This window comes from Gracilinanus agilis, chromosome 5, assembly GCF_016433145.1.
Source record: "Gracilinanus agilis isolate LMUSP501 chromosome 5, AgileGrace, whole genome shotgun sequence".
Taxonomy (NCBI): domain Eukaryota; kingdom Metazoa; phylum Chordata; class Mammalia; order Didelphimorphia; family Didelphidae; genus Gracilinanus; species Gracilinanus agilis.
In genome coordinates, this window is record NC_058134.1 from 49,482,969 (window position 1) to 49,509,066 (window position 26,098).

The 26,098-nt window shown below is 40.0% G+C and overlaps 1 protein-coding gene across 1 annotated transcript in view; it reads left to right on the top strand.

Moving 5' to 3' along the window:
* CDK6 (cyclin dependent kinase 6) overlaps positions 1-26,098 on the top strand; it is a 1,314,442-nt gene that overhangs the window by 1,141,939 nt on the left and 146,405 nt on the right. The window contains exon 3 of the mRNA XM_044678762.1: positions 21,720-21,887. Within this exon, the coding sequence (XP_044534697.1) occupies positions 21,720-21,887 (168 nt within the window). The remainder of the gene's footprint in view (positions 1-21,719; positions 21,888-26,098) is intronic.

A 26,098-nucleotide genomic window follows, 5' to 3' on the forward strand; every position in this document is an offset into this window, starting at 1 on the left:
AAAAGTCTAAAGTTAGACTTCTCTGAAACATTTACCCCACTTCACCAATTGCATTTTTTGTTTTAACCATTTTCGATAGAAATCTTCCTGAAGTGTTTTGCCATCTTCCCTGCCTACTTAAACAGATAACCCTGGCTTTTCTGGTTTCCACACTTCCAGCAAAGAGGCCCTTCCCATTCTCTTTCTCTGCCTCCCTCTCTCTCTCTCTCCCTCTCTCTCTCTCTCTCTCTCTCTCTCTCTCTCTCTCTCTCTCTCTCTCTCTCCCCGCTCTCCCCTGGGGCTTCCCTCTTAAGATTCTCCTCCATTTACCCTTCTAAAATGTATATATTTTGTATGTACAATTTTTTTGTACATTGTCACCCTTTTGTGACGCTTGTTTGTCTTTATATTCCTAGCTTTTAACTGGCTACCTGGTTCATACTAAGTGCATAATTCATGTTTGTTTGATGTGTTGGCTTGGCCCCCATTAGAGTGTGAGCTCCTTGAAGGTACAGACTATATTTTTCCTTTCTTTGAATCAGATCTTAAGAGTCTGGTTTAATACGTGCTTGTTCATTGACTTATAGGGCTAAACCTGTGATTTTCTCAGTGTTTATATACTATGTACTTTATAGGCATTTCTTCTAGTGTTTTTAAACTGATAATCTAGGAGAATTTTCTACATGTCAGTCCATACTCTTTATTTTACAGATGAGGTAACTGAGACCCTAAGGGAAATTATTTGTCCAGGGTCACACAGCCATTAAGTGACATAGGTGAGATTCAAATGTAAGTTTTTTGATAACTTCCAAGTCCAGTGCTCTGTCTACACTCCCTGGCTCCTGTTGGGTCATCAAACATTTTTACAAATGTCCTGTTGCTGTTTAGGACAACTATTAGCTATTATACTTCAATTTTTTAAGATGTTAATATATCAATTCTTGTGAACTCATGCTTTCTACTTATATGAAATTTTAAAGAAAAACTTTGTTTATTATTCCCATTTAGTGTCGTGCAAATAGTACTGCATTTGGACTCAGATGACTCAGGCTCAAATCCTGACTCTTCTGCTTGTGACCTATGTGATTTTGGACATTACTCCTCCCTCAGCCTCAATTCCCTCATCTGTAAAACCTCAGTTCCCTCATCATAAAGTGAGGGTGTTGGGGGAGAGAGAATGAATACCTACTATATGGCAGGCACTATACCCATTCTTTATAGATATTATCTCATTTCACTCTCACAAAAACCCTGAAAGGTAGATGGTGCTATTATGCCCATGTTAGAATTGAAGAAACAGATAAACAGGTTAAGTGACTTGCCTAGGGTTAAACAGTAAGTGTCTGAAGCTGGATTTGAACTCAGGTCCTTCTGATTCCAAGCCCAATACTCTATCCCCTGTGCTAACTATCCCATTTTCTTACCTAGATTCCTTCTAGCTTAGCCATCTATCACCAAAACAAACTTTAATTTTGCATTTTTATGACAATCTTTTCGTGATATATTATTGGTCCTTTGATAGTTTTCCTTCTGGACAGGACGATAAATGCATTTTCTTTCAGAGATATTTTCTCATGATCTAGCTATCAGGGAATACAATGGATTGTGATCACCTGAACACAAATTCAGGTAACCACTGGGTCTCTCCATCCCATATAGTGGTTCATCCTTGAATTAGGTCATCTGGCTTCCCCATTCCGCAGCTGTTCCATTTCACTCTTTCCCCTGAATGGGCAGATGCTCAGAAGCCTAAATTTGCATGTTAACCTTCTAGGTTCTGGTTTAGAGGAAAAACCAGTTCATTTCTTGACTTGGTGCTGATTTCTTCCTCTCCACATGTCAATTACTTCTGGGATTCTTTTGGTACGTAGACCACCATTTTGCAGTTTGTTCTCCTCATTTCCCAGAGGCCCTCAGTGATAGTGGGAGTTATTTTGTATTTCTTAATTTTTGTGGGGTTTTGTTTTGTTTTTTTCTTCAGACAAGACATGGATTTCTAAAGCCTCTTCTTATGGACCAAGAAAGCTGGGAGGGGTGAGCACATATGCTCCTGTCCCCTTCTCCATAAATGTTCGAAAGCCTCCACCCTAAAAAAGCTTCATTAGAAAAAATACAGCCCTTTGCAACCACATGAAATAGAAATTTTGTTAAGGGGAAAAAAAAGTCCTGCCTCTTCTGGGTCCTAGCAAGCAGCTGTTCATGCCTCTCTGTGCCCGAGACAGATAATTCTCCCAGATCTGTTTATAGGAGGAAGGCACAAGAACCTTTCAGAGTTTTGTTTTAATCTTCTCACCACTGCAGAGATTTCTTTTCTTTTTCAAGAAATGGAGAGGTACATCGTGGTAAGCAGAGTTTTATGGCCTATAATAAAAACCCTTGTAAAGGCCATTTTTTGACCAAATGAAGCTAGGCGTTCTTTTCCAAGTGTTCTTTCTCTCTGAGTATTGGAATGCACACAGTTCAGCATTAATGGATAACATAAGGAAATGATGGGGGAAATTCTATTTCGTATTAGTGAAGAAGAGGGGTGAATAACCAGAGTTAATTATGTGAAAAGCTGGTTCCTAATGTTGAGGCCTGTTCACTGGAATCTTTGGAAAACATTATTTCTAGAATTTTCTATGACATTCTGTCTGCCCTAAAAGACAAAAGAAGTGGAGATAATTATTCCTTGTTGAATTCCACCATCCCACAGGAAAAACAAAATTAGGTGAGGGCAACTTGTAACTACTTCAGCAACTTATGTCCTCATTTGTAAAATGAGTGGGCAGGACTAGATGACCTCCAAAGTCCCTTTCAGCTCTAAATCTATGATCCTATGACTAACTTTAGTAAATATGGGTGGGGTTTGGACTAAGTGATTGCCATTCCTTCCCGTTTTGACTTTCTATGAGTCTACAGGGTGTTGTATTGGGTTGTTTTGTTGTTTTTTTTTTAGTGGGAAAGAAATATAAAACATGTAAATCAGTTCGGGCTGCATCTAAAGCCCTTTTCAGCTCTGCAATTCGAATTCTTAGTGTTTTTTAAACTTAGAACAGGAAGTGCAAATGTGAAATCAGTAAATATAGTAAGTGCTAACCCTTCAAGGTGTTGTTTGGAGGAGAGTTCTTTGTAAAGCTCTATACAAATGTGCATTATAGTAGTTTTTAACTACCACTCCCTATTTCTAGCTATTATTTGCTTTATTCCTGGTCTAGGACAACCTTTGAACTGAAATCCCCATTTTTGGATTCATCTCATCCTCCAAATCCATCATGCTTAATGGTCTTCCCAAATATGCCACCTGCCCATTCAGAAACATTTGAGATTTTTCATTGGTTGCCAAATCAAGTTCCATGAGTTCCCCGAGGATAGGGATCCAGGTTTTAGTATGATGTGGCTCTCCTTTCATTTCTTTTCTTTTGCCCATTTCAGTTTGAGTGATGTTTTGTTTTCATATCACCTACATTTATGGAATACTCCCACTTCATAGAGAACTCATTCCACACAAAGTACAACTGTTAAGTAAAACTAATAATACCGTGACCTTATCTGAAAACAACCACAACTAGTCTTATCTGTTAACTTGATATCATTCTCAGTGCTTTGCACTTAGTAGTCACTTAATAATGTCACCTGATTTAAAAATTAAATTGAATTAAATCTGTTTTCTAGGAACTGGGTAGTCAGAATCACAAAATGTCTGATTAGAAAAAAAAAAACTTGGGAGAATAGCTAGTCCACTGTATTCCTGACCACATATCCCTTTTTCTGCCCGCCAAACAATTTATCATCCAGCCTTTGCTTAAAGATCTCCAGGAAGGGAGAATCTACTACCTGTGCAAAGACAGATCTAGTTTTCAAGAAATTCTCTTTATATTAAGTCTAAATTTGTCTCCTTGTAACTTCTACCCATTGGGTGCTGCCATTGAGCAGCTAGGTGATCCAGTAGATAAAGAGTGCAGATCATGACTGCCTGCCCTTTGATCCAGCCATACCACTACTGGGTTTGTACCTCAGAGAAATAATAAGGAAAAATACATGTACAAAAATATTTATAGCCGCACTCTTTGTGGTGGCAAAAAATTGAAAAACAAGGGGATGTCCTTCGATTGGGTAATGGCTGAACAAATGGTGGTATATGCTGGTGATGGAATACTATTGCGCTCAAAGGAATAATAAACTGGAGGAATTCCATGTGAACTGGAACGACCTCCAGGAATTGATGCAGAGTGAAAAGAGCAGAGTCAGAAGAACATTGTACACAGAGACGGATACACTGTGGCGCAATCCAAAATAACGAACTTCTCTACTAATTACAATGCATTGATCCATAACAATTCTGAGGAACTTATGAGAAAAAATGCTATCCACATCCAGAGAAAGACCTGTGGGAGTAGAAATACAGAAGAAAAACATTTCCTTGATCACATAGTTTGATGGGGATATGATCGAGGATGTAAACTCTAAATGATCACTCTATTGCAAATATTAATAATTGAAAATAGGTCTTGATTAATAATACATGTAAAACTCAGTTGAATTGCTCATTGGCTGCAGGGGTGGGAGAAAGGGAGGGAAAGAATATGAATCATGTAACCATGGAAAAACACCCCCAAATTAATTAAATAAATAATTCAGGGAATAAATAAATAAAATAAGGGGGAGACATTTAAAAAAAAGTGCAGATCCTGGAATCAGGAAAGACTTGAGTTCATATCCAGCGTTGGACATGTACTAGCTGGGTAACCTCGGGCAAGTCTTTTAACCTAGTTTGCCTCAGTTTCCTCATTTAGCAAATAAAATGGAAAAAGATATGGCAAACCTATTATCTTTGCCAAGAAAACCCCAATGGGATCACTAAGAGTTGGACAACTTACACCCACTGCTTCCAGTTCTGCCCTCCAGGACTAAGCAGGACAGATCCTATCTCTTTTCCACATGTCAGCCCTTCAAATACTTGAAGACAGCTATTTTGTCCACCTTAACTCTCCTTTTGTGCAAACATTAATAGCTAGAATTTAGATAGTGCCTTAAGGTTTGCAAAGCACTTTACATGTTTTATCTCATTTGATCTTCACAACAACCCCTGGGAAGCAGATGCTACTATTATTCCCTTATTACAGAAAAGGAAAACAAAGCAGACAGATTAAATGCCTTGCAACAACAGGTCACAGAGCTAGTAGATGAGGCTAGATTTGAACCCCAATCCTGTACTCTATCCACATAACAGCCTCCATCCCCAATTTCTTTAACCTGCTTTCATATGGCATAAATTAGAAGACCTCTACCATCCTGTTTTCCTTCCTCTAGACATTCTACAGCTTATCAGTATATAACATCCTTCAAATGTTCCCAGAATTGAATTCCAGATATGATTCAATCATACAAAGAACAGTGGTACTCTTACTTCCTTAGTCCCAGACGGTGTAGATAGTAACACAGCATCTAGTAGCATTCATTTTCGTTGCTACTCTGTCATACTGTTGACTCTTGTAGACACAAAAACAAACAAACAAACAACTAAATAATTTTTCAGTTGAACAGCTATATCTGGTCATTTTTGAGACAGCTAGGAATGTTCCATGGGGCATTCAGGTGTTGCACCTGGAATCAAGAAGCCGTGAGCTCAAATTCAGCCTCAGATTCTTACTAGTTATTTAATTCTGGACAAGTCTATATTAGTCATTTTGTAGAACAGATCTCAAACATACAAAAAAAAGGAGAAAGAAAGTGAAATATAGTTTGTGTCAGTCCACATTTAGACTCCAATCATTTCTTTCTCAGAGAGCAGATGGCATTTTTCATCATGAGTCTCTGGGGAATGATTGTCTTGGGTTGTGGAGAATAATTAGGTCATTCACAGTTAGTCATCAAAAAAATTGCTGTCACTGTGTACAATGCTCTTCTAGTTCTGTTCATTTTACTTTGCATCAGTTTGTGTAAATCTTCAAAATTTTTTTCAAAATCACCCTGCTTACAGTAAAATTCTGTCATAATCATGTACCACAACTTATTCAGCCCTTCTCCAGTTGGACAACCCCTCAATTTCCGATTCTTTGCTACCACAAAAGGAACTACGATAAATATTTTTGTACAAATATTTCTTTTCCTCTTTTTAAAAAATCTCTTTGGGATACATACTTAGTAGTAGTATTGCTAAATCAAAGGGTATGCACAGTTTTAGAATTCTTTGAACATAGTTCCAATTGCTCTCCAGAATGGTTGGATCATATTTCAACTCTACCAGCACTGTATTAGTGTCTTTTTTTCCTCTACATTCCCATCAACATTTGTCATTTTCCTTTTTTGTCATATTACCCAGTCTAATAGGAATGAGGTAGTGTCTCAGAGTTGTTTAAATTTGGATTTCTCTAATCAAGAATAATTTAGAGCATTTTTTCATGTAACTATAGAAGCTTTGATTTCTTCATCTGAAAACTGCTTGTTCATATCTTTTGACTATTTGTTGATTGGAGAATAACTTGTATTTTTAGAAATCTGACTTATTTCTACATTTTTGAGAAATGAGGCTTTTGCCAGAGATATTTACTGTAAATTCCCCCCCCCCCCCAGCTTTCTGCTTTTCTTCTAATTTTGGTTGCATTTATTTTGTTTGTACAGAACCTTTTAAATTTAATATATAATCAAAATTATTCATTTTAGTCTTAAAATGCTCTCTGTCTCATTTGGTCCTAAATTCTTCTTTTATGCATAGATCTGACAGGTAAACTATCCCATGTTCCTTTAATATGCTTATGGTAGTCCTCTTAAATCATACATCCTTGTGGACCTTATCTTGTCATAGGATGGGAGGTGTTGGTTTGTTTCAGGCTTTATGTATTCCACTGATCTATCACTTTATTTCTTAGCCAGTACTATACTACTTTGTGAGCAAGTCACTTAACCTCTGTCTACCTCAGTTGTTGTAAGGATCAAATAAGATGATCTTTGTACATCTCTTAGTACAGTGACGGACACAATTTGTTCTTCTCTCCCCACAGCCCGCATGTAACTTTATGTTCTTTGAAGGAAAGGCATACATACATACATACATACATATGTGTGTGTATGTATGTATATTTAATTCAGTGTGCACTTGAATTTGTTCTTACTGTTGTTCAGTCATTTCAGTTGTTTCTGATTCTTTGTGACCCTATTTGGCTTTTTCTTGAGAAAGATACTGCAGTGTTTTGCCCTTTTCTTCTCTAGCTCATTTTTACAGATGAGGAACTAAGGCAACCAGGGTGATTTGCCCAGGGTCATATAGCTCGTTTGAAGCTGGTTTTGAACTTAGGAAAATAAGTCTTTTTGATACCAAGCCCTGAACTCTATCCATTGAGCCACTTAGCTACCCTCAATACTTGAATATTTAATTGCATAGCTAGAATATAATGAATAATAGTTGCTATTATTAAAATATTACAGTATATTAAATGTAAACATTTGAAAGATAAATAGTGATATCCTTTTCCATACATCATGTAAACATATCATCATTAAATAATTGCAGCTGGCAATTCCATGTAAGTTAAGAATATTCTTCTTTTTTTTTTTTTTTTTTAGCCCTTGTACTTTGGTGTATTGTCTCATAGGTGGAAGATTGGTAAGGGTGGGCAATGGGGGTCAAGTGACTTGCCCAGGGTCACACAGCTGGGAAGTGGCTGAGGCCGGGTTTGAACCTAGGACCTCCTGTCTCTAGGCCTGACTCTCACTCCACTGAGCTACCCAGCTGCCCCAAGAATATTATTCTATTTCATTAGAGGAGTGAATTCCTTGAGGTCTGTTTGATTTCTGCCTTTGTATCCCTAATACTTGGCATGTAGTTAGGACCTTAATAAATTCTTGATGGTGAATAAATGAGCAGCATTTCATTAAAAATAAATTCATTCAGTCATGAGCTTCTTGGAGTCAGGGATCTTTTATTTTCTACCATCATATTATCAAGAGTATTAGGACTGGAGTTTAAATCTTGGCTCTGGTGTTGCTACTTGTATAACCTTAAACAAGCCCCTTCCTTCTTCTTAACCTCAGGTTTCCAATCTGTAAAATGAAGGGATCTGACTAGAGTCTCACTAGGGACCCTCCCAGGTCTAAATCTTATGATCCTATCACCGAATTAGACATATGGATTCTCAGGAAATTTTGGGCGATGACCAGCGAACTTAAAGGAATAATGTGTGACCTTTCCCCCAAAGCAAGTCCTGGGAATTGATTCAGAGTGCACTCAGTCATGCCAGGATTGATTGTGCAAACCCTGAACGGATCCAGGTCTAGGAGCCACTAGTTCTGATCTGTTGGTTTCAGGTGATTCATCAGATCAGTCAGAGTAAGACACCATTGTGTGCACTTGGGCAAGAGGGGAGGTGGCAGGAAAGAAGATTCATCATTCACATTTATGAAGAATTTTATAGTATGCAAAGCATTCTAATCATATTAGCCCTGTAAAGTAGGAAGTACATGTACTTTAATCCTGCTTTACAGGAATCCAGGTTCTGAGTCCTTGGATCACACAGCAAGTAAGCATTTGAGACCCGATTCAGACTCTGCTCTCCTAATACTGACCATGTCAGGAGCCCTAGATGATATTCTTTTCTTTCTTTCTTTCTTTCTTTCTTTCTTTCTTTCTTTCTTTCTTTCTTTCTTTCTTTCTTTCTTTCTTTCTTTCTTTCTTTCTTTCTTTCTTTCTTTCTTTCTTTCTTTCTTTCTTCCTTCCTTCCTTCCTTCCTTCCTTCCTTCCTTCCTTCCTTCCTTCCTTCCTTCCTTCCTTCCTTCCTTCCTTCCCATCTCTAGGCCTGGTTCCCAAGCCACTGAGCTGCCCCCCTAGATAATGTACTTCTTAAGATAGATTTTCTGATCTTCCAAGTTCTTTGATCCTCGTGGCAGAGGGGGCACATTCGTAATTACGATAATCAGTGACTTTATAGTTTTGAAAGTACTTTTGAATATATAATAGCATTTTAAGGTAACAACAATTCTGTCAGTCAGTAAATTCTGGAGAGTCTCCATCCCATTCAGGAACAAATGTAAAATTTTCTGTTTGGTGTTCAAAGTCTTTCTTCATATCCTGGCCTCTTCTACCTCCACCTTTCTAGTTCTCTTATGCACCTTCCTTGACACTGGCCTTCTTGCTGTTTTTCACACAGATCACTCCATCTCTTGACTCCTGGCATTTTCTCTGGCCTTTCACCATGCCTGGAATATTCTCCCTCCTCATCTCTTTTGCTTGGCTTTCGTCATTTTCTTCAAGCCTCAGCTAACAACCCACCTTCTATAGGAAGCTTCCCCAAATCTCCCTTAAATAGTGCCTTCCCTCTGTTGATGATCTCCAAACTATTCTGTAGAGTGTTTGTTTGTTCATATTTGCTTACGTGTTGTCTCCCCCATTAGACTGTGAACTCCTTGATGGCAGGGGCTATTTCTGCCTTTCTTGATATCTCCAGAAGTTAGCCCATTGCCTGACACATAGTAGGTACCTCTTAAATGTTTCTTGACTGACTGACTGATTGTTTTTGCCCCTATACCACTGCATCAACAGGCAAAATGTCAAGTAATAAAATGATGCTAATCACTTTTACTCAACCAATAGAAGAGCTGTCATAAACCAAGATGAAAGTTATTGATAACCCTTCTATCAGTGCCCCTGATTGCATTCCCATCTGTCTTCTCTCCCCCAATACAAACACATGTAGGTTGCTCTTGTCTATTTTTTAAGCCCTCCCCTGACATAACTTTTCCTTCAAGCAACAGCCCTTGCTCTCCCTTTCTCTCTTTTCACTTACCATCAAATGAGAAGTTTTAGAAAGAATCATTTCCACTCACTGCTTCCTCTCCTAGGCCCATTGTCATCTGGCTTCCATTCCTCCTCCCCCCCCCCCAAAAAAAAAAAAAAAAACTTCTCCCTGAAAGGTCACTAATGGTTTCCTCATTGCCAGAGCCTGTGGCCTTTTCTTGTTTTCCTTCTTGGGTTTTCTCAAGAATTTGGCATTACTAAATACTCTGGGAGCCTTAACTTTCCCTTGGTTTCTGTGACGCTGCTTCTTTCTCCTACCTCTCTGGTCACTACTTCTTGGTACCTCACAGTGGTTCTTCTTCTTCCTCTTAAGTGTGGACAGCCACCAAGGCTCTCTCCTTTGCCCTATTCTCCTCTCTAAATTCTTTCTTAGAAAAATCACATCTGTTTCCACAGCTTCCATTTTCACTCATGTGTAAATGACTTTCCAAATCTCTTATCTTCAACTTTACTAGCAGTCCCAAATTTCACATTCCTTAAATTAGTAGAAAGAGGACTGACTCTCGAGTCAGAGAATCTGAGCTTCAAATTCCTCCTCTGATACTCCCTTTGAAATCATGAAAAGTCATTAAGTTCCCTTGGCCTCAGTTTCCTCATTTGTAAAATAAGAGGGTTGGAATAAGCAAAAATCTAAAATGCTAAGATTTTGTCATAATCATTAGTATTTTTATACCTAGAGTCTTTACTCAAACTCAGCATATCTAAAACTGCTCATCCTTTTTTTTACCTCGAAACTTCCCCCTCCAACTAACTTCTCTATTTTTGTTGGTGCTATATGCTTTTAATTATCCAGGCTCAAAATTTGTCTTTCATTTTCTATAATCCATTGCATGATTGGTTGGGTAATGCCTTTGAATTTCTTCTGCAGAAGATATTCCATATCTATTCATTCCTTTCCACTTACCTGCTATCCACTCCTACTTGTTGGCTGAACTATCATAATGGCCCCCTTACGGGACTCTTCTGCTCCATTTCATCCTACATACTGTTATCAAAATACCTTTCTTAAGTAAGAAGGTGTAAGCAGGTCCCACCTCAGCTCAAAAGTTTTCATTGTCTCTCCATTTTCTACCAGATAGAACTTAACTTCTTTAACTTGATGTTCACTGTCCTCTCTAAAGTGACTTCAACCATCCCAATCTTCAACATTCCCTTTTAACTACTCTGTGCTCTAATTAAACTAAACTATCATCTGTCCCCATCCTATTTGACACCTAATACACTCACCTCTGTTCCTGGTTGTCCATCACTTCTTCAAAACCAAGGTCAGTTGCCACCTATTCCATGCTGCCTTCCTTGATTTCCCTAGATAGAAATGATATTTCTTGAATTTCCACTGCTGTTCTTTGACCTCTCCTAAGCCTTTTAAAATTATTTTCAATTGTATGTTATTTATATATGCCTCATATCCATTCCTAGACTGTAAGGCTTTTGAGGTTAGGAATCACTTCATTTATTCTTTGTGCTCTCAGTGTCTTACACGTATTTATTGCACATGAGTGGAGGCTTAATAAATATTTGTTGGATCAACCTTTTAAATTAATTGTGTGTGATAATAAATGCTACATTATACATCAAAGTTGGAAAGAAAAGAAGCAAAATTCTTATCTTAACACTAATTTCATGATTTAGTATTCAGTATGAGATATTAGCAATATGTTGTTTCTCAGGAGAGTAATTACAATGCCTTTGTACAATAAATATATAGACATAAAGATATATGATCTTTATTATAAAGATATAAGATCTATTATTTAAAATTATAAATAATTATTCTAAATTACCCAAACATTATATAAATAAATATTCATAATTATAAAATTGTCTTTATTATATTGATATTATAAAATTTATTATAATTTCCCAAGCTTAGATCAAGCCTCACCTGAAATTACCTTGTATTTATTTATTTTTCATTTATTTTTTCTCTCTCTCTCTCTCTCTCCCTCTTTTTCCCTCTCCCTCTCTCCCTCTCTCCTTTTTCTTCTCTCTCTCTCCTTTGCCCTTTTCCTCCATACAGAAGTTTCTTGAGGGGAAGGATCCTTTGATTTTTCTCTATCTGCAATGCCTGGCACACAGCAGGTGTTTAATAAATGTATATTGATTGATCGATTGATAGAAACTTCCTTTCCAAATACTTTCTCTGATTTTCCCCCTTATGGTACAATCCTTATAGGAATCAGTTCCTAGTAGATGGTATAGGATTTAAATTAATATCCAGCAACTCCAAGTATTAAGTATTAAGTTTATTAATAATCACTTATTATTAGAAGGAATAAAAAGGAATTAGAAGAAAAAACCTAATTACTTGACAAAATTAAGACCACATAATTAAGTTCTCCTTGTCTATTTATAAAGCCTGCTCCACCAAAGCCCTGACAGAAAGACAAGAGAGCAAGAGGTGGGGCTACACCAAATTTATATCCTCCCTATGTCAGCAAGCAACATGAGGAGAGTGTTGTGCTGGGATTTGTAGTTCTTAGGGTAACAGATTCTAATTTCACAATAAGAGCCATCAAGCTTTATTTTTCTTTTTATCCCCAGGCACTAGCATAGTTCCTAGCCCAAAATATATAATATATGCTTATTGATTGATTGGTTCAGATAGCCCAAGTCAGATGGAGTGAAGCCATCTATCACTAGTCTTTTTCTTTTTCCTTTGACTATTAATAACAATAATAGCTAACATTTTTATATGGCACCTACTCTGTGCTGGGCACTATGTTAAGCATTTTACAAATATGATCTCACTTGATCCTCACAATAACCATGGGAGTTCAGTGGTATTAGCATTCTCATTTTACAGATGAGTAAACTGAGGCAGCGCCCAGATTTGAACTTGGGTCTCTCCAACTCCAGATCCAGTGTTCTCTCCACTTTACCATTTAGCTGCCCTGTATGGAATAGGCATGTCCCTTTCTCTTGCACGACCTCTATAGTTCTCTGAGAGGGTAACTGTAGGCTGCCTAATTCCTCCGTGAAACGAGCTCTCCTAGGTGGCTATTTTTGTAGGCCACCCACAGTCCCGTTCTCTAGTCAGGGTGCGTGCCCACGTCTGTGAAGCCTCCATTCCTCATTGAAATTTGGCCACTTTCCCCCTTTCCTGGTAAAACCCCCAGCTTCACCTTTGACCCACTTAGTAGGAGAGGAATTTATTTGGAGGCATGGGAGTCAGGAGGATGGAGGCCAGGTAGCTGGTAGGCGTTTTCTTCAGGTGAGTTAGTCCCTTGGGGACTGGCGAGGTCACTGGCCAACGCCAGAACCATTCCTGCCTCCCACTTTCTCCCTGAGTCAGCCCTGCAGTCTCATATCCTGCTCAGAAGAAGCCGGGAGATGGTTATAATTAGCCCTGCCGAGTGGCAGTTTCAGTTCCCAGTGACTCTCCGGGCTGGGCTAATAGCCACGCTCATGAGCTCATGATTCCTTTTTCAGGCTGTCCTCGCTTACTCATTACCTTATCCCTGCAAAGCAGACATTCATATGACTGGAGCAGAAAGTCCGCTGTTGTGTTTCTCTGTTTCTCTTCCCAAATAGCCTTTAGATGTGGCTCAGAGTTTACCCGTCATTCATCTTCACTTTCAGACCTATAACGAGGCTTCTGGACTCGGTCCTCCGCTTACCATACATGCTCGTTTTATCCGTGCGCCCTGTGCTCCGGGCTGCCTCGGTGCCCCTTCTCGGTTGCCTGGAAGCCGTCACAACAAATACTACAGCCGGCCCTTGCAGCTCTTGCAGCTCCCGCTCTATTTTGGGATGGTCAGACCTTGAGGTGGTGGGCTGCCTCACGCCTCCGCGTCTTCCTGCCCTGTGGCAGGCATTAGACCAGGAGCATCGCCTCTGGGCTCCCTGGCTTGTGCGCCCGAGGGGGAGGCGGGCTCCATCCGGCTCTGATGGGGGGCTTCCATCCTGGCCGTGGGGGAATCGTCTAGCCGCTCACTGAGTAACTCTGAGAAGCACTCCGGAGTCCGCATGAGCTCGCTGCTGTCGGCTTCTGGCTCCGGCTGGGCACTTGTGTGCTTGCTAGGAATGCGTTTTTCCCTCCGTGGCTTTGGAGGATGCATTCCTGGTGTGTTCTGAGGGCAGACGTGATCTCTCTATCTATCCATGCTTCCACCCAGAAGTGGGGACTTGGCTTGTCTACGGGGAGCACAAAGGGATTTCCAAAGGAAGAAGAGATCCCAGGAGTTCAAGGGGTCTTTTAGAGGCTCATAGCTGCCCAGTCTAGATCTAAAAAGGGCTTCGGAGGGCCTGTCGCCCATCCACTCAGTTTTATGGATGAGAAAACGAAGAACCAAAGAAGTTAAGTGATTCGTCCAAGGTTGCACAGGCATTTGAACCCAGGACTTCATTACAGTTGAGGGACTAAAGCCAAGAGAGGTTCAATGGTTTGCCCAGGCTCACCCAGCCAAGATGTATCTGAAGACCATCTCTCCCAGGTTTCCCCTGCTTCAAGCTCAGGGCTCTGCCTACAGTGCAGTTGCATGAGAAATAATAAGGATAATAAGGATATTCTTCTTATATTCTGATAAGGAATCAAGCCCAGACTATAAACCTGGTCATGCTGGGGAGCGAGCAAAAAGAAACGTCTCCCACTATTTAGAAAGCTGTTTCAGGATTCTTTAGCCTTCCATACATCTTGCCCAGGCTTCGGTGATCTTGGACCTGTAGGCATCACCTCACTAGATTAGAGGCATCCTTGGCCTTCTGATCATGCTGAAGGAAAATCTGACTTCAGGACTTAGGACTTTGAGGCTTGAGAATCTTTTACGTCAAAAGGATACCTAAAGTGTTATTGGGGCAGAGAATAGAAAATAACTTATTTTGTCCGGATTACAGAGAGAGACTTTTTAAAAATGTAATAGATAGTTTGAAGATAATGTGGTAAAGATGTAGCTATTAATATTATCTACTAATAAGTCATCTTTCTAAGTTCAGAATATCCCATTACAGTTAAATTTGCAGAAACATAAGCCAGCTAGACAGAAATGATGCTGGGAATTTTTTCAGGATATTATGAGTTCATTATTCAGATTAATTGGATCTAGTTATCCAAAATTATCCTTCAAAGCCATCATTTCTATGATTTACTGCACAATGGAAATTGGACCGGTTTCCAGTAGCCTTGAAAATAATCAGGCTTTTTCTGCAGTTGGAAAATATAGCCTCAACTGGATGTTATACAGAATCACAGAAGACTAGATTTGGAAAACACTCTAGATGCGATCTATTCTGCCCCATATGTAAAAGAAAATCCCCATTTATATCTCAGTGAGGTGGCACAATGGATGGAGTGCTGGGCCTAGAGTTAGAATGACTTGGCTTCAAGAGTTCAAATCTGACCTCAGGCACTTCATCAACGTGTGACCCTGGGCAAGTCAACTAACCCTGTTTTTCTCAGTTTCCTCATCTGTCAAATCTGGAAAAGGAAATGGCAAAACCACTCTAGTATCTCTGCCAAGAAAACCCAAAATGGACGTGTCACAAAAACTCAAACACAGCCTGAACAACAAGAAGTTGCTTTGGCATTCAGACCTCCAGTAAAGGGAAACTCACCCTTCTTAGACAGCCTGCTTCCCTCTTGGATGGCTGTAATCATTTGGATGTTTTTCTTTACATCAAGCTTACATTTACCTTGCAACTTCAACCCAGTATTCCTGTTTCTGCCCTCTGGGGCCAAACAGAACAAGTTTAATCCCTCTTATACTTGTTGTCTTTTCAGATACTTCAAAGAAGCCATCACCCCTTTCCTTCTAACCACCCCCCCAGCTCCCACCCCACCCCTAGTCGTCTCTTCTCCAGGCTAAACATCCCTCCTTCCTTCAACTGATTCTCATATGACATGAACTCGAGATGCCTCCCCATGCTGATGGGCCTCTTCCAAATGCCTCCTTTTTAAGAAAATAAGAGAATTCAAGATTCGGTGTCTCTAAAACAAGGAAATGCTGTACTTTAAGAGTTCCTGGTCTTTCACTAAGGCCCAATAAATTTGGGGGGGGGGGATTGAGAGAGGGGGGTTAGTTACCAAAGACAAGACCACACCTAAAACCTCCTCAGGCCAAACAACATTACACAATAGCATTTTGTTGAAACATGCACCCAAATCACATGTGTACATTTATTTCTCAGAAGGATACAGGCAGCTGAACCCAAATGGACTCTTTTATCACGGGTGTGACCGAAATTAAGATTTGTCCAAACTGTTCTTAACTGTATTGACAGCAATTTCCGGGTTTTTTTTTTTAATACAACTAGGAAATTTCCTCACTAAATTTTACATAAGCATATTTGCTTTGCAGTGATCAACTTATATATATTTTATACCTTTGTATTGTGCTACTTTAATCGCTTAGAGAATATAATTCCATTTAGAGTATAAATTAAAGTACCATTGTATAATGTTTGCTTCAGTATTAGAAGGTTATGGAGGGGGCATCGAGGTAGCTCTGTGGGTTGAGAGCCAAGTGGAGAGAGTAAAGGTCCTGGGTTCAAATTTGGCCCCAGACACTTCCTAGCCATGTGACTCTGGACAAGTCACTTAACCTCCATTGCCTAGCACTTACTGCTCTTCAACCTTGGAACCAATACACAGTATTGGAAGGTATGGGTTAAAAAAATAGTTGGGTGATTATGGAAAGATGGGCACACTAATGCATTGTTGGTGGAGCTGTGAATTGGCTTAACCATTCAGGAAAGCAATTGGAATTATGTGAGTAAAGGCCTAAAATGCCCATACTCTTTGACCCAGACATTCCACTGTTATATATACTCCATGGAGAGGGAAGACTCTGGCCATGAGAGACAGTATATGAGGTTACACTTATCCAATGTGTTGATTAGTTTTGCTGAATTGTTTTTCTTTTTTCACTTTTTTATTTAGTATTTTAAGGGACAGCTCTCTTGAGAAGGATAGGGAGAAAATACATTGGGAAATATAAGTAGCTTGAAAATAAAAGATATCAGTCATTTTTTAAAAAATTGTGCTCCTAACCAAGGAAAAAGACTCGTTTTGATCTTGTTACACTACAGTGACACTGGCCACTTTGCTGTTCCTCATACACCATACTTAACACTGAGCATTTTTTTTTAAACCCTTACCTTCCATCTTGGAGTGAATACTGAGTATAGGCTCCAAGGCAGAAGAGTGGTAAGAGCTAGGCAATATGGGTTAAGTGACTTGCCCAGGGTCACACAGCTAGGAAGTGTCTGAGGCCAAATTTGAACCCAGGACCTCCCATCTCTAGGCCTGGCTCTCAATCCACTGAGCTACCCAGCTGCCCCCTAACACTGAGTATTTTCAGTAGCTGTCCCATATATCTGAAACTCTTTTCATCCTGTCTCTGCCTCCAAATTTCTTTCTAGTCTTAGCTAAAGTCTTCCTCTAATCTTCCTTAATTAGAGCCTCCCATCTCAGATTATCTACAATATATGCTGGACCATCTCCTTTATAGGTACTTCTTTGCCTATTTCCTCCCTCATTAATTTAAGCTTCTCGAAAGCAAAGAATGGTTTTGGTAGTTGGATGAGTGGGGTTTTTTGCCTTTCTTTTTTTTTATTTGCTCAGCTTTTAAAATGATGCAGGACACAAAGTAAGTATATAACAAATGCTTGTTGATATTTTTTTTTGTTTGACAGAAAAGGCTACACAAGTAATTATCTGCATAGTTCTGTCTAATAACACAAATTTTGAATAAGCCACAAAGCTTAGTTAACAGATATTACCATATCTGTCTAGAAATCCTACTAACTCCTTTCTTTAAATCAGTCATTAGAGATGGCTAAGAATGTCTGGATTTTTATTACATTTTATTTTTAATGGTATTTCTAGGACATTATAAAATCTAGAGTTGGGAAGACCCTCAGAGATCATCTGGTCCAACTTATATCTGTTTTCCTCTCTACTACATTCCTGGGGAAATCTGTGAGACAGAGATAGACCTTGTCCTTGCCAAGGCCACTCATTCCACTTGGGCCCTTGATCCCATCCCCTTGTGGTTTGGAGCTTGCCTCTTCTATCATCCCTCTTTTCTTTCATTTTCAATTTCTTTCATCCATAAGCTCCTTTCCCACTACCTGAAAAAAATATCTGAATCTTCCTCTATCCCTAAAAAGTTTTCAAGACAGAAGATAAGGTTGTTTTTTTTATATATGGAATTGGAGAATTTTAGAACAACCTTATCTTCTGTCTTGAAAATCAATGCTGTGTATTGGTTCCAAGGCAGATGAGCAGTAGGGACTAGCAGTGGAGGAGAAGTGACTTGTCCAGGGTCACACAGCTGAAACATGTCTGAGGCCAGACTTGAACCCAGGAGGACCTCTTATCTCTAGGTCTGGCTCTGTATCAACTGAGTCACCTAACTGCCACCATCGATTTTTATATCACTCCCTGTGCTTTAAGTCCCCTTCAGTAATTTGCTGCCATCTTCTTGTGCCCACTCTGTATCCATCCATTGCATTTGGGACACCTGAAAGTTTGTAGTCTATAGCATCCTTAGGAGAATAAAGAAGATCAGTGTAAAGAAGAAGAAGTTTTGCTGTCCTCTTGACTGCTCCTTCTACATGAGGTCCCTTCTGGCCCTCAATCTATGAACCTATGAGGAACCCTAGTAATAACCCATGTTATCAGAGGCCTTTCCCACCGATGACCATGGTAGGCTCAGGATTTTGCAATTCTTCTCCACCTCCCATCATGGCCTTTGGGCAGGGGGGGCTCCCTGTGCCTGAAATAAATTCTGTCTTCACTTGGAATCCTCTCCTGACTCCGAATCCTTCGGATGTAGCTCAAATACCATCTCCTCCCTAAACCATTCCTCAGCACTCCTCTCTCCCAAATGGCTTGGTATTGACTGAACTGTAGATATTGTCTATGCTTTTGTGTACGTGTTTTCTCTATTCCGATGGAAGTTCTCTTGGGCAAGGGCTGCTTCCTTTTTGTCTTTGGGGTGCCAGCACGTAGCCCTTTTACCTGGCATATTTCCGCCCAGTTCTGGTGCAAGTCAAGACTTTATCCTCGTGATGTCATTGGTCCTTTCCAAAGGAAGGGCAAACAGGGACAAATAGACCCTTCGTCCCCTGCTCGTTGATTAATCGATTGGGATCATCGAAAGCACGGCAGAGGTTCCCTTGGGCTCGTTCCTGTTGATTCAGGTGCTTGCTGTGCTCTCCCTGGTGGAGATGCTTTCTGGGCTACTCCAGCCTCTTCACTGTCACAGCTGTTTTATACTGCATAAAATTCTGTAAGAAATGACAATGGTAGCTAATTTGTATAAATACTGTTTTTCAGAAATAATGGCTTGTTTAAGTAGGTCAGGCCAAAGCTGTTGTAATTTCACAGTGTCCTCTTTATCCTTTTCTCTAATTTGGGATTGATGTTGACCTTTTCACTCACTGGTAGATGATGAGACAGAGGATTCTGAAATGACCCGCCAGTTCCTCTCAGGCCTCTTTCTTAAGATAGTCATCTTTCTTACAGATGTCTTCTGGGCTCGCCTTGTCATGAGTATGCTAATCACACATTAATTATAGAGAATTCATTAGGGCTAGACGGCTGGTTTTGTATGCATTTAAAATTAGTCAAAACTGAATTAATTTTAAAATTCTGTAATCAGACTTTCCACTAATTAGGCAGGCCTCCTCCTTCCCTCCCCAGTTAATCCAGGTAATTGGGGTTTTATTGGATGCATTTGCGGACTGGACCTGTGATTCACTTGGTGTAGGAAACTCCCTCTCCTCATGCAGATTGGCACCTTCTCTGCTGCTAACGGTCTTTAAGGGCCGTCTTTGTATTGAATTCATAGAGTGTTTAATTAAATTGTTTAGGCTAGCTCCAACTCATTTGTGCTAGGTTTCTCTGTACCGTTTCCAATAGCGTTCCATGCCTTGGAAGCAAAAGATGACACCAAGGCAGACTTTTGGTGGCCTTCTTTTTTTTAAGGTTAGGCCTGCCTTTTAGAAGCAGGGCTCGCAAGTTGTGTGCATATGTTTCCAATGAAGACTTCCTTGCTACAGTAGAGACTGGCTTCTCTCACATGTTCAGGTTCACTTTCACACTCCTGTTTATTCACTGCAAGTCGTTTGACCTAAAATGGTTCTCTGATCTTCCCAGGCTGTGTCCTCTCCTCCCCCCTCCCCGCCAGTGTTTTAGCAGTTAACACTATTTGTATGTGTCTAAGGTCTCCTGCCAATTTCTCTGGGCCATTTCAGATGTTTCTCAAAAGCTAAAACTGCTGGCCATCAATGGAGCTGCTTCTAAGTCTGCCATATGGTGCTGTGTGGAGACTGGAGTAGGTGGCCTCAAGGAAGATGCCTGCCAATTCATAATATTCTACAACACCCCCCTCTTCCCCAATCACCAGAACTATTGTATATTCTATATATTGGGGCAAGGAGGAAAGAAAGAAAAAAGAAGGAAGGAAGGAAGGAAGGAAGGAAGGAAGGAAGGAAGGGAGGAAGGGAGGAAGGGAGGAAGCAAGGGAGGAAGGGAGGAAGCAAAGGAGGAAGGGAGGAAGGAAAGAAGAAAAGGCAGGAAGGCATGTATTTAATAAGTGCTTCCTGTGTGCTAAGCACTGGACATACAAATAGACTCTCCCTGCCCAGGGAGCTGTATATCTGTGTATTGGGGATGAGAGGTTAGGAGTTTGCAAAGGGAAGGTGGGGGATAAGGGTTGGTTTGAATCTGTTGAAGATAAGCCCCAAGATCAGTCATCATGGGGATCCACTCCATCTTTCCACTCCCTAATTGGTTCATCACAGACCTCTGGTTGACATTCTGGGGTTCCTCCTTTGGAGAGCCCCTGCTAGACTGTAATTTGTGGAATTGTCATAGATATGCACCGTAGGGTTTCCTACACTGATAAATCCCAGATGTGAGCTATATAAATTTGTCTTTTTCTCCCCACAACTAGAATTTCTTACCTATGAGAAACTCTCAGAGTGGACATTCTTCCCACTGATGCACATTGACAAAGCGATCGTGACCTAGGAGTCTTAGAAGCCTCACTGACCAGGCTAGCAAGTGACAATGAGCCTTGGCCTCACTTTTCCCAATTCTAAGTTCAGTGGCTTGATCAGAAGTGTGGCTATGGATGAGTATACCTAGTCCTTGTACCGTCCTAGAAAGAATAATAGACTGGGGGTTAGGAGGCCATCACAGCCTCTCTTCAGCTTACTTTCCCCACCAGTAAAACGGTGGTCATTATGAGGGTCACTGGGTAGAGGGCTGTAATTGTAGTCAAGAAGCCTCAATTCAAATACTTTTCCAGGTAATTACCAGTTGTGTGACTCTGGGTGAGTCCATGAACATCTCTGAACCTCCATTTCTTCATCTGGAATACCATTTTAGACCTCAGTTCTATCATTTTAGAAAAAAAGATGCGAGATCAGCTTTTCTGGTGGCTAGACTCTCTGTGTGTGGTGAGCTCCACATGGGATCCACATTGATGGGAAAGGAAGGTCACAGGGAGAATTCTGTGCAGGACTGACACAGGACAGCAACTTCTATCCTTGGAGTCACCCGAGGCATTGAGAAATTATGTTATTTGCCCAGGGTTTTAGGGGGTCCAGCCTGAATTCAAATCTCACTTCAGACCCTTAGGAGTTGTGGGACCCTGGGCAAGTCATTTAACCTCCACTTCCATTTTTTCATTTCTAAGATAAAGGAACTGAAAGTACATTATCTCCTAGGGTTGTCATAAATCAAATGAGATAATATTTGTAAAGCTCTTTTTTGCAAACCTTAAAGCACTCTATAAATACTTAGTATTCCAGGCTCCAAGACCAGCTCTTTATTTATTCATCATGACACTAACATTGCCTCTCATTCCATAGATTTTGGTTATTGATAATGCCCCTACTGGTGAGGGTGGGGACATAGTATGTGCCACACTTGAGGATAGGTGTGCAGGGACCCTTGTCAGGAGGGCTACAATAGTTTTTTGATCACTATTGATTATGTAATTTGGATTATTTTTAGGATATGATGTTTCAGCTGCTTCGAGGTCTGGATTTTCTTCACTCTCACCGAGTAGTACACCGGGATCTAAAACCACAGAACATCCTTGTCACCAGCAATGGACAGATTAAACTGGCTGATTTTGGCCTGGCACGGATCTACAGTTTTCAAATGGCTCTTACCTCAGTGGTAAGTGAGAAAGAGCTACTGTTTTGGGGGGAGGAGAATTATATTTGCTTGTAGTCTATCTTCTGGAGAGCTCTTTATTCTCCCACTACCAACCCCACTAGTAGACACCAAGCCACTTAAACATTATTTTTAAGCCTTCCATATGATATATTTCCATTCTTCTGAGTGCACATTATTTCTACCAGTGGAGTAGAAGCTCCTTTAAAGGCAAGAACTGTTTTGTTGTTGTTGTTGTTTTTTCATCTGTGTATCTGGAGGTAGATAGGTGGTTCAGTGGATTGAGAGCCAGGCCCAGAGATGGGAGATCCTGGGTTCAAATTTAGCCTCAGATACTTCCTAGCTGTGTGACTTTGGGCAAGTCACTTAATCCCTTCTCCCCAGCCCTTACCACTGTTCTACCTTTGAAGCAGTACATAGTATTGAAGCTAAGATGCAAAGTTAGGGTTTGGTTTTTGTTGTTGTTGTTGTTTTTAATTTTTATGTACCCTCAGTACTTCTTGGAACACAACAGGCTCTTAATAAATGAGGAAGGGAATCCATTCATTCATTCTGTGACAGGTTGGCAAACAGAGGTAATTAAATGTCCTTGCAGATAGATGAGCATCCAAGTTTGTCATGGACTTGATATTTTGCAAAACCAGCCGATTGCTTTTTAGCCATTTAGAAGAAATCAGTTCGAAGTTTCCAAATGTTCCTTGGCAGCCACAGCTGTTTTCATGTCCCCTTTCTACACACACATTCTGTCACGGATGGGGAAGAAGGGGCATGATCAGCATGGCCATCGGAGACTTAAAGTGGCAAAGCTTAAAAAGGAAGATGGAAATGCTGACTTTTAGGAACCAGAAACTATTCCTCTCTACCCCAGGGATCCCTTCAGAAGGCTGTCATCCTAAAGGCAAAAGCCCAAAGCACTTGGATGAGCCCACACTGTCTGCCCTGTTGAGAGCAGACCTCCATCTACCCACAAGGGACAGGATATACCCCAGCGGCCTGCTCCCATTAAGGTGGGCATTTGGGAGAAGCAACTCGTTCTTCCATCTCCCAGACACTCCTCTTTCTCAAAGGATTCTCCTGAAATGGACAAAGCAGAAAACTAGGAGCCAAATGTGCCCCTTCCCTTAAAAGGGAAGTTTTTGTGTTTGTATCCAGTGGACTTGTGCATGAGAGGGGTGGGGAAAGGGCAAAATATGGGGGAGATGGAGGCTTTCCCAGAATGTTTCACCCTTCTCCCAAAGTCCCCCCTCCAGAGAAGAATCATCTCTCACAGTATCTTTTCTGTGATATAATAATAATGACAGTAAAAATAATAATGAGGACAGTGACAATAATGATGACAATAACCACACTAATAACAGTGATAGTGGTGCTAGTAACAATAACAATAATGATGACGGTAACAACACTAACAACAATAATAATGTTAGTAACAATCATTATGGTAACAATAATAATGATGACAGTAACAGCAATAATGACAGTAACAGCAATGTTGTGATAGTGATAATAAAGACTAAGTACAATAATGGTAGTAAAAAGAAACGACAATCATGATAGTAACAGCTACTTTGAGTCCTTTACATATATTACCACATTAGATCCTCACAATGACCCTGTGAAAGAGATGCTATTATTCTTTCCATCTTACAGGTAGTAAAACTGAGGCTGAAAATATTTAAAGAACTTGCCTCGGGTCACACGTGAGGAAGTGTCTGAGCCTTGATTTAAACTCAGATCTTCTTGACTCCAAATCTAACCCTCTAAATAGGATTCCACTGATCTAGAGAAGAAGGACTCCTCAAGAAAGGAGCCATACTTTGAAACAATTGGTTCAACCTTAGGAATATAGCTGGTGCAAGTGGGAAATCTATGAGCATTTAGCCTTCCAACTTGCTCTCTCTTTCATGGTCCAGAGGAATTTCCATGGTAGATTAGATTTTTTTTTTTTTTTTTTGCTGTTATTTACAGATCAACTCTAATTGAACCATACACACACTCATCAAACACCAGATAGAAAAAACAAGGCATAGGAAAAGCCCAGCTGCTGACCAGGGCAAGCCCTTGCAGGCTTTATTAAAATAATAAGCCTGGAAAAGAGTAGGTCTGCTTGTTTCCTTCGCTGGAAGGGTGAGGTAAGCTTTGGGCTTCCCTAGGAAGCTGTCTTGCAAGTGTTGTTCCCTGCCCTTGGGAGAAATATGAATAGGTTTTATGATAACAGAGATACATAGAGAGGGCAAAAGGAAGGGGCTGGGCTGATTACATAATGTCCAAGCTGAATGGATGGAGCCCAGCTATCCGATCCTCTTAATTTGATTCCACAAAATGGGCCCCAAATTCTCATGAACACAATGCCCATTGGTAAGGCAGGGAATTCTGACTGGTTTTTATTTTTGTTATAACTCTTTTTATAATTAAATTTCAGAAATGATATTAAAGCCAGCCAGCAGCATGTAAGATCAATTATCATTCTCTTCTGTGCTGGAAATTGATATGGCCAGACAGGAAAATACAAACAGATTATTTCATCAGTAGAGAAATAGAGAGAGACCAGCATTGATACCTGGTGTTTCAGTGTCTTTGCCAGATATCAGGATTTTCGGGTGATATGATTCCAGATACTCAAAGCTTGAGAAGTGAGTTCATCTGAAACAATGCAATGTCTGTCCAAAATAATGTCTGGTTGAGGTTAGATGGCAATAACCAAAGATGTTTTTTTTTCTCCTAATTTCTCTATTCCAAGGATCTATAATTATGTCATCCTTCCACTGATGAAAATCTTAGCCCCTTTAGAAAATAGTAGATTGGCTTTAAGAGGGACATTAGCCAAAACAACTCATGATCCTGTAGCCAACTGGTGATGAGCCTTTCCAAGCTTAGCTAGGTTTGTTCTTAGACAATTGACAAATAGTCCATCAGTAGTCCCAGATTCAAAATGTCTTTTGGGAGGACCTGCTAGAGCTCCTGTGCCATTGAATTAATATTTTTAAAACTATGACCATCTCCACACCAGGAAACATCATCTGGGGAGGATCTCAGTGGGAGGAAGCTATTTCTGTGAAATTCAAATAATTTTTATTGCCCTGGGAGGGGGCCCAAATTTGTGTGTGTGGGGGGGGGGGGGTAAATGCACATTTATTAGTGTTAATTAGTCACTAAATAATGAACCACTAGAAAAGTCTTGGTATCAAAAGGGTCACTTCTTCATGAATTCTCACATTATAATAGTATTCATTTTAAGGGCATAGTGGATAGAGAATCAGCTTCTGACCTAAGAAGTTCAAGGTTCAAGTTTTACCTCTAATACATTCTAGCTATGTGATACAGGACAAGTACCTAAACGTCTCAGGTTTTTTAGGCTGCTCCCCAAGACTGTCAGAGGTACCAACCGACATTAGCAGAGAATTCCTTATACTAGTGAAATTACAGGTCCAATCCTCCTTCCGTATTCATTTTAATAGTTCTTCAGTGGGAAATTTAATAGTTCAGTTTTCTCACAATCACTTTTTAAAAAATAATATTTTTCCCAAATACATGTGAAAACCAATTTTAATATTTAGTTTTATAGTATTGAGGTATAAATTGTCTCCTATCTTCCCTCCTTCCCTGAGACAGTAAGCAATCTGAGATAGACTTTACATGTACAATCGTGTAAAATATTTTTAATAGTCATTTTGGCGAAGATATCTCAAGAAAGTAGAAATATAGTGAAGTAAAGTATGTGTCAGTCTGCATTCGGAATCCATCAATTCTTTCTCAGAAGGCATCATTCTCTTCATGAGTCTCTGGGATCATCTTAGATCACTGTGTAACTGAAAATAACTAGGCCATTCACAGTTGTTCATCAAAAAATATTACTCCGTGTACAATGTTTTTTCTGCTTCTGTGCATTTATTTCATTTTGCATCAGTTCATATCTTTCCAGATTTTTGCAAAATCATCCTTCTTGTCATTTCTTATAGTACATGAATATTCCATCACAATCACACTCTACAGTTTGTTTGACCATTCCCAAAATTGATAGACTACCTCTCAATTTTTCCAATTCCACAAAGAATTGGAAATGGGCCTTTTTTTAAGTCTCTCAATAGAAACTTTGATGGATCAAAGGGCATGCACAGTTTTAGAGTCCTTTGAGTATAGTTCCAAATTGCTTTCCAGAAGAATTGAATCAGATCACAACTCTACCAACAGGGCATTAATTGCCCAATTTTCCC